The sequence below is a fragment of the Silurus meridionalis genome, chromosome 19 (assembly GCF_014805685.1).
Source record: "Silurus meridionalis isolate SWU-2019-XX chromosome 19, ASM1480568v1, whole genome shotgun sequence".
Classification (NCBI taxonomy): domain Eukaryota; kingdom Metazoa; phylum Chordata; class Actinopteri; order Siluriformes; family Siluridae; genus Silurus; species Silurus meridionalis.
The window spans coordinates 12,736,522-12,751,631 of NC_060902.1; the positions used below are offsets into that span (position 1 = coordinate 12,736,522).

The 15,110-nt window shown below is 38.7% G+C and overlaps 3 protein-coding genes across 4 annotated transcripts in view; 2 read left to right on the plus strand and 1 right to left on the minus strand.

Annotated features, from left to right (window-relative positions):
- The window catches only part of mapkapk2a (MAPK activated protein kinase 2a), a 33,781-nt gene extending 28,485 nt beyond the window's left edge, over positions 1-5,296 (plus strand). For both annotated transcript variants that reach the window (XM_046875715.1, XM_046875716.1), the window contains 8 exons: positions 1,682-1,746; positions 1,844-1,923; positions 2,032-2,158; positions 2,337-2,412; positions 2,547-2,671; positions 2,784-2,869; positions 2,966-3,046; positions 3,192-5,296. In XM_046875715.1, coding sequence (XP_046731671.1) covers positions 1,682-1,746; positions 1,844-1,923; positions 2,032-2,158; positions 2,337-2,412; positions 2,547-2,671; positions 2,784-2,869; positions 2,966-3,046; positions 3,192-3,347 — 796 coding nt within the window. In that variant the 3' untranslated portion in view covers positions 3,348-5,296. The remainder of the gene's footprint in view (positions 1-1,681; positions 1,747-1,843; positions 1,924-2,031; positions 2,159-2,336; positions 2,413-2,546; positions 2,672-2,783; positions 2,870-2,965; positions 3,047-3,191) is intronic.
- Positions 5,297-10,410: 5,114 nt separating this feature from the next.
- il10 (interleukin 10) lies at positions 10,411-13,692 on the minus strand. Its single transcript, XM_046875721.1, has 5 exons — positions 13,047-13,692; positions 12,691-12,750; positions 12,349-12,510; positions 11,103-11,165; positions 10,411-10,971 (listed from the first exon to the last, which is right to left on the minus strand). The coding sequence occupies exons 1-5, from the start codon at positions 13,212-13,214 to the stop codon at positions 10,876-10,878; spliced, it is 549 nt and encodes a 182-aa protein (XP_046731677.1). The 5' UTR covers positions 13,215-13,692; the 3' UTR covers positions 10,411-10,875.
- fmoda (fibromodulin a) overlaps positions 13,077-15,110 on the plus strand; it is a 46,776-nt gene continuing 44,742 nt past the window's right edge. Inside the window, exon 1 of the mRNA XM_046875719.1 lies at positions 13,077-13,305. The gene's annotated coding sequence lies outside the window, so the exon portion shown is untranslated. The remainder of the gene's footprint in view (positions 13,306-15,110) is intronic.

Sequence of the window (15,110 nt, forward strand, 5' to 3'; positions counted from 1 at the left end):
CTTTTTGGCCTTAATTCTAAGCACGACTGGTTGCATTCGAGGGAAAGATGAATGCGGCCAAGTACAGGGATATCCTGGACGAAAAACCTTCGCCAGAGTGCTCTGGACCTCAGACTGGGCCAAAGGTTTACCTTCCTACAAGCCAATGACCCTAAGCACACAGCTAAAATAACGGAGTGGCTTCACAACAACTCCGTGACTGTTCTTGAATGACCCAGCCAGAGCCCTGACTTAAACCCAATTGGGCATCTCTGGAGAGACCTAAAAATGGCTGTCCACCAACGTTTACCATCCAACCTGACAGAACTGGAGAGGATCTGAAGGAGAAATGGCAGAGGATCCCCAAATCCAGGTGTGAAAAACTTGTTGCATCTTTCCCAAAAAGACTCATGGCTATATTAGATCAAAAGGGTGCTTCTACTAAATACTGAGCAAAGGGTCTGAATACTAAGGATCATGTGATCGTCCAGTTTTTCTTTTTTGATAAGTCTGCAACAATGTCAACAATTGTGTTTTTATGTCAATATAGGGTGCTATGTGCACATTAATGAGGAAGAAAAATGAACTTAAATGATTTTAGCAAATGGGCTCTGAATGCTTTCCGTACCCACTGTGTGTGTGTGTGTATGTGTGTGTGTGTGTATATATATATATATATATATATGTTATATTGACCGCTAAATAACACTTTATAACGCTAAATAACACTTTATTGTTCACAAGCCGAAGTTTAATTTACGATAGATGCTCTCTCCACGAAGGCTGAGGCAAAACTGGGAAGATCCTTTCCCTCGCTCCACGTGGGTCGGGGTAAAAAAAGGTCGATAAGCGGGCATTTGGTCGTTCAGTGGGTGAAAAACAGTTTGCTAAGCGAAAAGGTCGATGTCCGAGCCGGTCGATAAGCGGGGTACCACTGTGTGTATCTATCTAACTAATATATATATATATATATATATATATATATATATATATATATATATATATATATATATATATATATAATATATAATATATATATCTCACTCAAACGTTAAGGTTAGTCAGATGATTTTTGAAGAATGATTTACATTTTTGAATAGAGGTCTATTATTAGCAATAGTATGGCTGCTAATTCAATTTAATCATTTTATATGGCTAATTGATTAAGAAAACCTTTTTGTAATTGTGTTGCACAGCTGAGAACTGTTGTACCAAAGGAGCAAACAAAGGAGCATGGCATTCTTTAGGTTAGTTTAGTATCTGAACATCAGCAGTTGTTTTTGTTTACAGGTTCAAAATGGCCAGAAAGAAAGAACTTTTATTAGTGACCCATCAATCTATTGTTGTCCTTTAGAAAAAAAGACTACTCAATGCGAGAAAAATTAATGAGAGGCCCTGATGCACAACTGTGCAAGAAGACAAATATCTGAGACTGTGTTTAGGACAAAAATGTCTCGCAGGTCCTCAACTGGCACCTGCATTAAATAGTACCTGTCAAACACCAGTGTTTGCATCAACAGTCAAGTGGAGACTTCAGGATGCTGGACTTCATGGCAGAATTGCCACGAAAAAGCCGTATGTCAGACTAGTCCATAAAAACAAAAGGCTGAGATCAAAAGAGCACATAGTTTCAACACATGAAAAATGCGAATGTTGTTTAAAGAGCAGTATATTCTAAGTGGTTGATTTTTGTATGTTGCAGTATGGGTGGTGGGGAGCTTTTCAGTCGAATTCAGGACCGAGGGGACCAGGCGTTCACAGAGAGAGGTAATGCATTGTTCATATCATAGTTTTTTACTCTCTTAATAAATCCGCATATACTGAAAGTCATAAAATTTGGTAACTGATGTTTAATTCATTTCAGAGGCTTCAGATATCATGAAGAGTATTGGAGAAGCCATCCTGTTTCTACACTCTATCAATATAGCACACAGAGATGTCAAGGTAGGAGTTTTAATTCCTTTAACTAGCAGTTTAGCTGATTTATTTATTTATCTTTTGTCAGTTTGGTTGGAGATCAGCGTTTGTTTCTTCCCTTGATTTTTTTTTTAGCCGGAAAATCTTTTGTATACCTCAAAACGACCCAACGCCGTCCTCAAACTTACAGACTTTGGGTTTGCCAAAGAGACGACCACACTCAATTCTTTGGCTACTCCATGCTACACTCCCTATTATGTCGGTAAGGGTCATTGTCTTCAAGAACCCATGTTAAACTACAGTGCGTGTCGTCCCCCGCCCCTCCCAACCATCAACCACCTCCACCCATTCCACCCCCACCCCTGCTTTTCATTTTAGTTGATGTGTGGTGCTTGTATCTTCTCATTTATAAATGTAACTGTTGTATTTTCATGTTGTAGCCCCTGAAGTTCTTGGTCCAGAAAAATATGACAAATCCTGTGATATGTGGTCTTTGGGTGTCATCATGTACATTCTGTAAGTGAACCTGCCCCATTCCCTTGTCTATTAAACTTGCTGTGGTTTTTAGTTGAATTTTGTTTGTGAATCCTTGAATTCACAGTGGAGCCCCTTGTGTCCATTTTAACATGGTTGCTTTTTAAATTTCACAGGCTCTGTGGGTACCCACCTTTCTATTCCAATCACGGCCTGGCCATATCACCTGGGATGAAGAAAAGGATCCGCATGGGACAGTACGAGTTTCCTAATCCCGAATGGTCCGAAGTCTCAGAAGAAGGTGTGCTTTCTCATGTTATTCTCAAATGTTTGCTGTTAAAAGTCATGATGTTATCTGTTTTGGATTTTCCTATGCTTTTAATTCATCCAAATTATTGTTTTTTTAAATTAAGCTAAACAACTCATCAAGAGGTTGCTAAAGACAGAGCCTTCAATGAGGATGACCATATCAGAGTTCATGTATCATCCCTGGATCAATGTAAGGACACTGTGCACCAAGTTTTGCAAATTTGTGTTGTGTAGTGGTTGAACTAAATGAATGAAGCTGTGTGAATATGTGCCTGTGATCATGTAGCAATCAATAGAAGTGCCAGAGACGCCCTTGCACACCAGTCGTGTTCTGAAAGAGGAGAAAGATGTCTGGGAGGAAGTCAAGGTGAATCTTTGCTATTTAAAGAAAAAAAAATACAAGTATAGTACAGGACAGGTGCTTGGTATATATAAGAATTTACGATAGATTTGGTGATCTTGTATGTTTCTAATGGTATCTCACTGATTTTTACATTTTAATTCACCCCCAGGAGGAAATGACGAGTGCCTTGGCCACCATGAGAGTGGACTACGAGCAGATCAAAATCAAGACCATTGAGGACTCCTCCAATCCACTGCTTATGAAGAGGAGAAAAAAAGCCAATAGTACTACCGTGGCTGCTGAAAATCAGACCCCCAACAGCTGAGGGCAGTGTTAGTCTCACATGCATCCATATATGTTTAGGTTCATAAAAGGTTTTAATAAGAAAGCAATAATTAATTTTTAAAATGGCAGCGTTTGAGGGAATGGAAATTAAAACCGATCTTATCTCTTTTACTGATATATATTTTTTTTCTCTTTTTTTTTCGGTTTTCTAAAGAATTCTTTTTATTACTCAGTCTTTGTATCTGTTTAACCACTCTGTGTCATGAAAAGGCATTCAGACATTTGTAAAGCCAAAAAGTTATGTATTCCCAAACAAGTCTGTAGTTGCTCGATCATATTACAGTTTCCTCACTTTGTTATATTGGTGAAGAGATGACTGAACAGAAGTATTGTTTAGCTTTTTCTGTTCTGTAATTCCCCCCCCCCCCCTCCTCGAATCAAAGCCATTGGTACATTTATCACACGCACATTTTGTCACTGATATTTAATTTTCTATTCATTTGTTCTGCATGTGCAAACAAGGTTTCACTCGATTTTCATGGGTTCTTTAGTTTGCATGTGCGTTTCTCAGGTGCCTGTGATAAAACTACCGGAGGAACTCATGCCTTATGCAAGCTTTCTCACAAAGCGTCCACCCCCACCACCAACCACCATCCCCACCTCACTCCCCTTTCTCAGAAACACCCCTGCACTTGTATGCGTTTAAAAGGCTAATCTGAAAGAAAGGGCAACTATATCACTGACGTGCACACCGAGCGAACGTGCTCTTGAAATGACTTGTCGAATGTAGACGAACTCTCTTCCTGACTGTAAAGCTCTTGGAACACCTGTTTCACACTGCCTTTTGAGGTCCAGTCATTCAAAGGGTTCGGATTTTTTTCAGAGCTTCGTTTTTAGTGGCCTGTGTTGCTGAGGTCATTCTGCTGGTTTGACAGTGGGACGTATTTTGGCTCCTGACTAAACAGATTCTGTTTCCAGAAGGAGACGCCTCTTCGACACATTTTCTACATCGTTTTAACCAATTCACACTCGCTTTTATGCTTGAAGCAGCCTGTTTGGATGTTCTGTAGTTTGCCTCATTAGTGCTCTACATGATAGCCACCATTTTATTTTATATGCTTTGGTCAGTGTTTCTTTAAAATGATCTATGATTATACTGTACGTTTTACACTGTTGTTGGCCCTCATCAGTTAAATGCACACGCCTTTTAGAAATTGATCAGTATGATAAGGGAACGTCTTGTGAATGGACACTGATGGTTGCAAAGCTTTGTTCTTTCCAGTGTCTATGCATTTTCGTTTATTTTTCCATGCTAAGCCATTTAAGAATAGACTTGCTATGTGAAACCATTTGTATAATAATCAGAGAACCATATCATTTGATTTTGTCATCAAGTGTTATCCCGGTATTTTTGTAAAAAAATATTTTTTTTTTTTCATTTGCCCTTTTGTGGAGGGGTCAGATTTTAAACCACACTCAGTGCAGCATCTCAAATACTACAGTGGTAGAAAGAATCTTTATATGTACATCCCAGCAAACTGGCATTGCTGTTTGTTTTTTTTTTTTTTTATAGCACTGATGGGCAGGATGGTGATTTCATCCCTTTTTTGTTTTTTCTTTCTTTTTCATTTTTTATTCAAATTTTATGTGTAAAAAATATGGATACAGGTTAATCTATTGAAAGTATTCGAGTGGAAGCAATGGACCTCTAACTAATTCAAAGGATTTCTGTACCCATGTTTTCCCCCAGTGTGGAAGTGAAAAGAAGTATGTTTTTGAATCTCGTTGCTATTCAGTTGTAAGCCATTCTCATCCTTTGTTCATTTCTTTAGCACATTTTTTTGGGGTAAAAACCTGACGAACATGATGTAGAGATTTATGAGTCCCAGGCTAACTTTTTTGCAGCACAGAACCAAAAATTTATTTTCAGTGTTCAGCTGCTGTAGTCTTGGTCTGCTTCAACTTTGGATTAAAACACATGAAAACAAACCTTTCTTTGTCATGTTTTAAGTCTTGCCGGTTTTTTATTTTTTTATTTTTCTGTTTTATAATTTTTTATTATACATACAGTGAGGAAAATAAGTATTTGAACACCCTGCTATTTTGCAAGTTCTCCCACTTAGAAATCATGGAGGGGTCTGAAATTGTCATCGTAGGTGCATGTCCACTGTGAGAGACATAATCTAAAAAAAAAAAATCCAGAAATCACAATGTATGATTTTTTTTTTAACAATTTTTTTGTATGATACAGCTGCAAATAAGTATTTGAACACCTGAGAACGTCAATGTTAATATTTGGTACAGTAGCCTTTGTTTGCAATTATAAAGGTCAAACGTTTCCTGTAGTTTTTCACCAGGTTTGCACACACTGCAGGAGGGATTTTGGCGCACTCCTCCACACGGATCTTATCTAGATCAGTCAGGTTTCTGGCCTGTCGCTGAGAAACACGGAGTTTGAGCTCCTTCCAAAGATTCTCTATTGGGTTTAGGTCTGGAGACTGGCTAGGCCATGCCAGAACCTTAATATGCTTCTTACAGAGCCACTCCTTGGTTATCCTGGCTGTGTGCTTCGGGTCATTGTCATGTTGGAAGACCCAGCCTCGACCCATCTTCAATGCTCTAACTGAGGGAAGGAGATTGTTCCCCAAAATCTCGCAATACATGGCCCTGGTCATCCTCTCCTTAATACAGTGCAGTCGCCCCGTCCCATGTGCAGAAAAACACCCCAAAGCATGATACTACCACCCCCATGCTTCACAGTAGGGATGGTGTTCTTGGGATGGTACTCATCACCACGTTTAGTGGAATTATGACCCAAAAGTTCTGATTTGGTCTCATCTGACCACATGACTTTCTCCCATGACTCCTCTGGATTATCCAAATGGTCATTGCCAAACTTAAGACGTGCCTGGACATGTTCTGGTTTAAGCAGGGGGACCTTCTGTGCCATGCATGATTTCAAACCATGACGTCTTAGTGTATTACCAACAGTAACCTTGGAAACGGTGGTCTCCGCTCTTTTCAGGTCATTGACCAGCTCCTCCCGTGTAGTTCTGGCCTGATTTCTCACCTTCCTTAGGATCATTGAGACCCCACGAGGTGAGATCTTGCATGGAGCCCCAGTCCGAGGGAGATTGACAGTCATGTTTAGCTTCTTCCATTTTCTAATGATTGCTCCAACAGTGGACCTTTCTCTCACAGTGGACATGCACCTACGATGACAATTTCAGACCCCTCCATGATTTCTAAGTGGGAGAACTTGCAAAATAGCAGGGTGTTCAAATACTTATTTTCCTCACAGTATATATGTGCCAGTGAATAACTCTAATTCTTGCATGTGTGTTTAGTTTAGTTTTTTCCCTCTCAAATATAGGCGTTATTGAGAATGTTGAATCACAGTGGAAATGCAAGCTTAATGTGAGACATTACCTGCTGTCAGCGGTTGTCGGGCAATGACGAGGGCAACCTGAGGTAGCTGTAGTTTACACGTAAGATGATGGTGAGGTTTTCTGAGTTTGGCACTTCTGCAACTCATCCTGAAATATTGGCAGTGTGTCAAGGTGCGTCATGGTTTTGTTCTGAAGTAGGGGAAGTAAATACATCTGAAGACACGCCTGATTGAATGTTCAGAAAAAAAAAAAAGTGTAACAATGACCACTCATTTCCTGTGACTTATGTCAGGTATAATATAACCATTTCCTCCTAAAAAAAAAAAAGAAACAAAGGATTCAGAGTTTGCCACAAGTGATTACATGACCTTTGTATGATTTTGTGCCATCAAAACTGCATACATGTGCATTAATATTGCATTATGTATCTAAATGACGTAGAGCATGCACTTAGCGAGGTCACTCTAGATAGGAATCGAACTTCGGCATGCTCGTTGTAATTGGCATCTGTTTGAAAAGCACATTGTTTAATGTGGGAGGCAACGTAGGAAAATCGAGCCTCAGAGCTCTTTAGTCAGTAAGGAATAGCCTGCACTGCAGTATTGCCTTTTCCATTGAAAAGATGAAATAAAGGAAGAGTATATCTCACTGAACGTTCCTAATGCAGTCATGTAAATGATGCAAAAAAAAAAAACAAAACAACGTTATGACATCATCTGTGCTAAAGCCACAGCGACTTGTCAACCAAGGCAGCTCTTTCCTGTGAAGAGTTCAACAGCACCATCTAATCAGCTGGCCACAAGTTTGCACTTTAGATGCCATTTTGTGTCTAAAAAAGAAAAAGTGTGAGGTTTCCTTTGAGGGATTCCCGTACTGACACTTGACTATCTTTTGTCTATTTAAAGTGCTTGTGATGGTAAGCTCATTAGCTGCAGTGACTTACTGTACATGCTGCCAAGTGTTAACACTGTGCAAAATTTCCACTGCCTGAAAGTGCTTGTAGTGCACATGTAACTAATAATGTATATGAAAATTTAGCATTTGCATTGTGATGCAAATCGAAGAGAAAATAGGCTGTGAGTTGCTGATCTAAAATAAGGAAATTAAATGACAGTCATAGTTATAGATTTTTCTCTGCACTGCAGAATAGAATCTGATGTACAACAGAACAGTTGTGTCATAATCAGAAGGGTTGTTGACTGCCAAAGTTAAAACCGTGTCAGTTTGTATTGCCATCTTTCAGTTTGATGGCTTGACTGGAAACAAGCAACCACTGCAAATGGTTTCTTTCCATAACAGGACAAAAGTACTTTCATTGTTGGTAAACACAACCAGGTACTCGTACGTCAATACTAACCAGTGGGTTTCAAAGGAAATGAGGATCGAAAACTTGTGAAATGGAAACTTGCAGCTATATTGATATCCTAGATCACTAATCTGACCTAAACCTCCACTCATATTGTTTGTGTGAGTGTGTGGCAGAAGTCTGACTGCCAGGAATTTGCTCAGTGTATTGAAAACAGAATGTGTTTTAATGTGATTGGTGATCGAGTGCAATATGAACATTCACTGCATGCTAAAGGTGTACGTAAACCGTACCGTTTAAGAAGTGCTGTAATAGCTTACAAGTAGACACTGCACTGCGACGGTCCTTTTTGAGCATGGTTACGTTTTGGAAAAGAGTTTTCCATGTCAACGCTTTGCAACAATCAAAGGAGTCATTTGAAATAGAAACCGATAATAGAAGTGCCGTTTCTTGCCGTTATAAAGGATAACGGAACCCGTTTGTTTCCTGGATGTTGCACAGAACAAAACAAATGAATGAGTGTTTTCTGCCATAATGAATAGTAATATATATATTTATGTATATATTATATGGGTGTAATAACTCATTGTTTTATGGCAACCCATTGTTTGGTTGTTGCACAGATGTCTCATTGTTATATTCCTGATATATTCCAAGTAGTGCTTCTTAATTCGATGTCCATATACTCAGAAAGACTACAATCTGAAATTCTAAGAAGTCTGTGTGCAGTTTTCGGCTCAACAACGTATCGTTTTCCATGAAAACGCTGTTTTTCGGTTTCAGTGTGAAACGCAACCACGGTACAGTAAAATGGCCCAAAGTAACACCTACACAAGGTAAAGTGTTTCTATTTGCGTTGTCTTCAGAAATTAAAAATAATGAAGGAAATTGGTGTGCATGGAAAAAACAAACAGGTTGAACATTGGGGCCAGTAATGATAGATACTAATACACACTGGTGTGTATGGAAATGGTACACTAGGTGCAATATTAATGTTTAAATGTTATTTTTTTTTACTGGTGAGTGGTTTTGAGTGACTGGTTGTGTGTGTGTAGCCAAAACGAGGTGGATTTAGATATAAGGTAGAATAAATAGGTCAGAGTTGACTGCAGTTGCAGTACCTGATGTTGCCTGATGCACAATTGTTCAAGATCTTCCACATTGCACTGCATGAACAATTGTCATCTTTTCTTTTTCATAGCTTGGATTTGAATATGTACAGTGAAGCATTCGCCTGTTGGAAGATTTTACAGATTGGAATCATTTTGATTCTAGGATTGAATCTCCAGTTGTCTTGTCTGGCCAACCCTGACCAGGTACTTAGTTCCCTGTTGATTCAAACGGTTAAGGGGCTTTTTTTACTTGTCATGTAGGAAGCTTGCTCAAAGGCCCAAGAGTGGCAGCTTGGCAATACTAGAACTTAAACCCCTAACCTTCCGAACAGTAAACCAGAGCCTCAACCACTGACCACTTCCACCCCAAAATGCAAAACATAATGCTACTAGCAACATGGTAAAGAATAGTGCTTGGCTCTTAAAAACTCAAGATCGGACGTTCCAACGATGTTCAACTCTCAAAATGGGATGTTACGTGGCTTTCCCTGTTCCTCCACCGTAATGATTTTCCTCTTACCACTCTTCCATAATATCCAACCTTTACCATATGATGATGTAATTATTAGGTGTGTAGAAAGATGTATTTGTGGTGTAAATACACTTGCATGCCGCTCTGCATCTACCTTTTTATATGTGCCATAGAGGAAATGGGCAACGTGCTGATGCAAAACCTGGTAGCGCCTTTAGCTTCCGTTCTCTCAAGGGCTTGAGAAGAAGCAATCCATCACAATTCACACGTCTCATGACTGCTCGGAGGCCGTTGGAAAATTAGTGTAGCCTCGAGGAGCGTTCGCAAGTGTTTCGCTGTTGTATAACACTTCTTTTTGTGCTTAGAGCTTTCGATTTCCACTGCTTCAGCGCACCATTATTCAACATCTCTGAGCTTTACTCAGCACGGCCACAACTGAAACCCTTTTTTCTTTTTTCTTTTTTTTCGGGGCCTGCTGACTCAACCGCGAGTTGCATGGCAGTTCATGTTTTGCTTTCTCATACCGTGTGCGAGGTGAAGCATGCTGTGTGAATTTACTGTAAAGAGGTGACAATGTCGTTGCTGGAAATCGACCTATTTAGGTCACTCCTGAGGTTAAAGTCGATTTTTCACATACTCCAATTATAACACACGTTATTAGTGTATGTTATAGTCACGCGCCCAGAATCCGCGGTAAAGATGCATTTTATCATTCCGACACCACCTGATTTCTAAAATGAATAGCTAGTTAAAGTTTGTCTTCTTTTTGACTCCAGAGTTAAAAAATAGGCTGAAGTATAAACATAGTGCACAATAAGACAATATGGACTTTTTCTGCATTTATTTATTATTTTTATCAATAAACCATTTAAATATAAAACAACAAAAAACAACTTCATGATTATCACAATACCAGCATTTCATACAACATAGAAAACAATAAATTAGAAGCTCAGAATTAGCATTTACAATGGTAATAAATATGAAATGTTACTTCATTGCGAAAAGCAACTACATTACAGAAAAGCTGTGGTCAATATGACTTAAACACTTTGAGCTTACTTCTTCAAGGAAGAGACGCATGTCGGAAATGTATAGGGCTGTACAAAAAACAGCCATGTCTAAAAGACAGCTGACTTTAGTGTGGTGTAGTACAGCAGACACAGGCAGTAGTCATTAATAAATAAATAAATGTGCATTTTTATATCTTCAGTCTAAATATGTTTGTCTTGTTTCCACACTTTTGAAAGAGGAGTCCCATCAGCTTATCAGGTGGATCTTCCATCCTTTCAGTGTTTATGCCTCTGTGATGCCATGTAATCTTCAATGTAGTTGAACAGAATGTCCAGCTCTCCCATGGCTTTGTAAAGGCCTTTTCCTCCCATCTAAACACACACACACACATGCATTAAGCAATCACATCCTTTTGACACATATATATATATATATATATATATATATATATATATATAGCATCATCATGTTGTGCAATATGTCACTTAGTATGAATACTTACTTGATTATATGAATTTTTGACACTGGAGATTTCAAAAGGCTTCCGGCATGTGAAGTACTTGTTCTGTAACACAAGAATAATAACAAATGGCCATTTTATTATATTTTATTTGTTTTTCTGTTGTACGTATACATCAAAATAATAATTTACTTTAGGTTTCTAATAGCTTATTAATCGTTTTGCAAGGACCGGCTTTTGACTTTGAGTCAGAAGATAACATTTAATACCTTGAAATGTTGACTGAATTCTTATTGACTAAGAATTGACATTCATTATGAACTTTAGGATAAAGTGCTATTACACCAAAGTATAATAGCTCATGAAAGCTATAATACCAAAGTTTAATAGCTTTATTATGAATGTTGATCCTTTTTTTAGTCGTTTTTTTTTTATTTATCAATTTAGATTTTTTTTCCAGTGATGAATTATAAAGTTGACATTTAATCAAGCACACAATACTATCCAAGTTTTCATGTTGTAGAAATGTTTTTTTGTTCAATGTATTTACTTTCTGGGTTTAAATTCAAATTTATATCTATAAAGTTTGAGACAGGTTTATTATATCTATAGAATTTAAGATCAGAACTTAACAGGTTTGAGACTCTACTGATGACTTTGGAAAGTTTAATTATACATTTTATAATAAATAACATTTTATTTTAACCAGCGTCACTGACAACACAGATTGAGAGCCTCATTATGAATAACCTAAAAGTTCTTACAGCGCATGCGCACATGCGGTACCACTTAACCCAATCACAGCTCGTGGACGAGCAATAACAACGTGCACGGCGAATGAAGAAACGTTGTATATCATTTTGTTAAGTTTATTTACTTATTTTGGGGCGGTATACAATTCTGGTTTTGGATTTTTCGCCCGTTCTGACAATGCTAGTAAGTAAATAGTTTGCTATTTCGACATTATTGCGGTCTGCTGACAAAGCAATTGGACTCGGCTCTCGAGGAACCGTGCCAATGACTAACTTGTCCATCACTCGACCAACTTATTCATATATCGCGGTGGGGTTTTTTTTTGTTTGTTTGTTTGTTTTACACACACATTGTGAAACATAGGTATTTTGTAACACATCTGACGAGTGCGGAAGACGCGCGCGCACACCAAAGCTTGCAAGAGTTATGAGCGCGCCCGGCTATACGTGCGCACCCGTGCCCGCTTGCGTGCGCGCGCATGTGTATCAGTCCGTGGCTAAATAGCCAGCAAACGTAAACAACTCGAGATACTCACACATTTGATCAGCTCCCTCTTGAGCTCTTGGAATAAGTTTCCGATCCGGTCGATTGGCGTTTGAAAGTGTTTTCTGCTCATGTGGCCGCTGATGGCCCTGGGCAACACGGTCTCCAGGTAGAAATGTAGGATGTCGTTCATGACACTACATCCGTACGGGCTCTGCAAGTGAAAACCCAGCACTCATTAGTTAAATCAGCTGTTCAGCTGGTAGGCGAAACAGCAGCAGGGTTTGCATTCACTTGGTGCGAGTTTCGATATGATGCGATGTAGTATTTTAATGCAGGATATATCACTTTAATGATCATTCTTAGTAATATTCGGCTGGTCTCTGCTACTCACTTTGAAATGGTCAAGAACTGTCCTGTTGAATAGTGAGATGTCCAGATCATCCATGGCTTCCTAAAAAGACAAAGGAGACACTCGTTTACAGATTTCCATTCTAGCAATATTTGGAAGTCACATGATGTTTTGTGAAACATTTCAGACTCACTAAGCTCTCACTGATAAACTCTAACATACACTATGTAAGGTAAGGTTCTTCTAAGGTACCCCCCCCTCTAATCTTATTGAACTTTAATAATTAATAATAATTAATAATCATTTTATCTTTTTAATTATGCCCCTGTAAAGCACGTTTCTTGTTTTTGTCCCTAGGTAAAACCATTAAAAGAGCAAATCATCTGAAAGCTACTCACATAGTAGTCTTGGATCACAGCGTATGACGACCGAAGTGCTTTCAGTCTGACTGGAAATCCTTCAACAAACGAGCAGCAACTGTCTCTGCAGATGATCTTGCTGCACTGAACAGTCTTGAGCAGCAGAGCTGTCAGCAAAGAAAGCAGGAGGAACCTAAGCAGGAGCATTCTCGAAGATCTCGTCACACCAGAGTTAACCCTTTCGTAAGCCTGCAGCTGAATCCTCGGGGGGAGGAGAAGTGCAGAAAAAAGCTCAGAGGTGCCTTTTTATAGTCCCCCTCTCTGAAAATTCCTTCTCATTTGGAGGTGTGAGCATTTACTGGAAAATTTGTTACTTATCCTTTTTTTTTTAGCTTGTCATCATTTATTGATACATTTTTAGTGTTGCATCATGGAAATAGTTTCATTAATGGAGTCACCCCAGTTTTCAAGATGTCATGTAATTTCTGTCTAAATCTGTTTTTAGATTTTTTTTGTAAGTGCTACAAGGATTATTACATAATATCTAAATATATAAGAATACTATTTATATATAACAAGATTATTATTATTATTAGCCCATAAGGCCTAATAAATAGATCATATAGAAGCGTATTAATATTAAGAACAAATGAATAATTTTATGAAGTACACTCCACTCTTGCTTATCCAGGTGGTGATCCTGTGTGACAGGTGCAAACATTGTGGAGGATTTTAAATCACAATCATAATAAAGCAGTTATTTAGTATAATTCTCACTCATTTAAACACAATATCTACATTAATTCATCCAACATGTGGGATAAACTTATAGGCACTGAACTTATACAACTTCTATAACACCTTTATTTCTATAAAGCAGGTTTGGGGTTATGTCCATTGTTAAAAGTGCTATTTAAAGAAAATCGGATTGAATTTTAAATCTGACCACACCTTCAGTACTTTTAAAGCATCAGGTTATCGATTACAGCACTTGAATTAGGATAGAAAGTAGGGTGGGTTTCATGTGTGTTCATCGTATATTATATTCCTGTTACGCAGGGATCCGTGGAGCGTGAGGTCTATTATTAGCTCTTGAATTATTATTGCGCTTGAGTACTTCTAGGTCTGCATTTTTATGACTTTTGTTTATTTCACACATCTGCCCAATTCGATTGATTCTGTTAAATGAGTACAGTTTACAGAAAAGAGGTTTTGGGTGGGGACAGTGAAGATAAACAGAATGAGTGTGAATGACTTGCAGTTCCATGATCTTAATGATAAATCAGGCGCTGCACAGTTTAGCTCCGAAATCTAGCGAATGCCTGTTTAGGTGATGTGGTGAACCCAACCCATGATGCAAACGCTTCTTCCCGCTGTCTCAAAAGTGCTGAGGTGTGCAGTCGTCTTTACCTTGAAAGCTTTGGTTTTGATTACTGTAAGCTGTAAGAGAGAGCTCACGTGTGTAGGAGAATTTCGCATTTGTGTTCTGGCTGTCTGGTTTGTCTTTTTGGAAAAGATGCTTTATTTATTACCCCTCACTAGAATAGATTTTGAAGGCTAGAATCTGTAACCAGCCCAAGCACCTCTGAGGAACCATTTTTTAGAATTGGAGGGTTGAGTTTTCTTTAGTTTTGCTCTAAGGTGGTTTAGGTGGCTTTCCCAATCCACTTTTATTTATTTGAGCCCTTTTCACAGTAGTGTGCCACTTGGTGAGGGGAAAAATGTACATGCTCATAATGCTTTGTTACCGCATCTTTGAAGACCACACAGGACAATCTAGGATGTTAATCCAGGTCCTATCCACTTATAATTCTGGAGTAAAACTGGAAAATGAAACTAGATGTTTCTAGATGATTTAGGGATGAACCACACTATGCCTGGATAACTGGGATAATAGGGTAACATTTGCCTCCCTTTTTTATTTCCCTCAAACATTCAGTGTTCTGGGCAGGGTTGTGTTGTTTCCAGAATAACGAAGACACCCTTGATGGGACACCACATCATCACTCGTTCACATCTAAGGGCAACAGTGAGTATTATTGGCAGGTGAGAGGAAGCTGAACAGCCTGGAGGAAACCAACATTGGAGCTTTGCAGTGGAGCT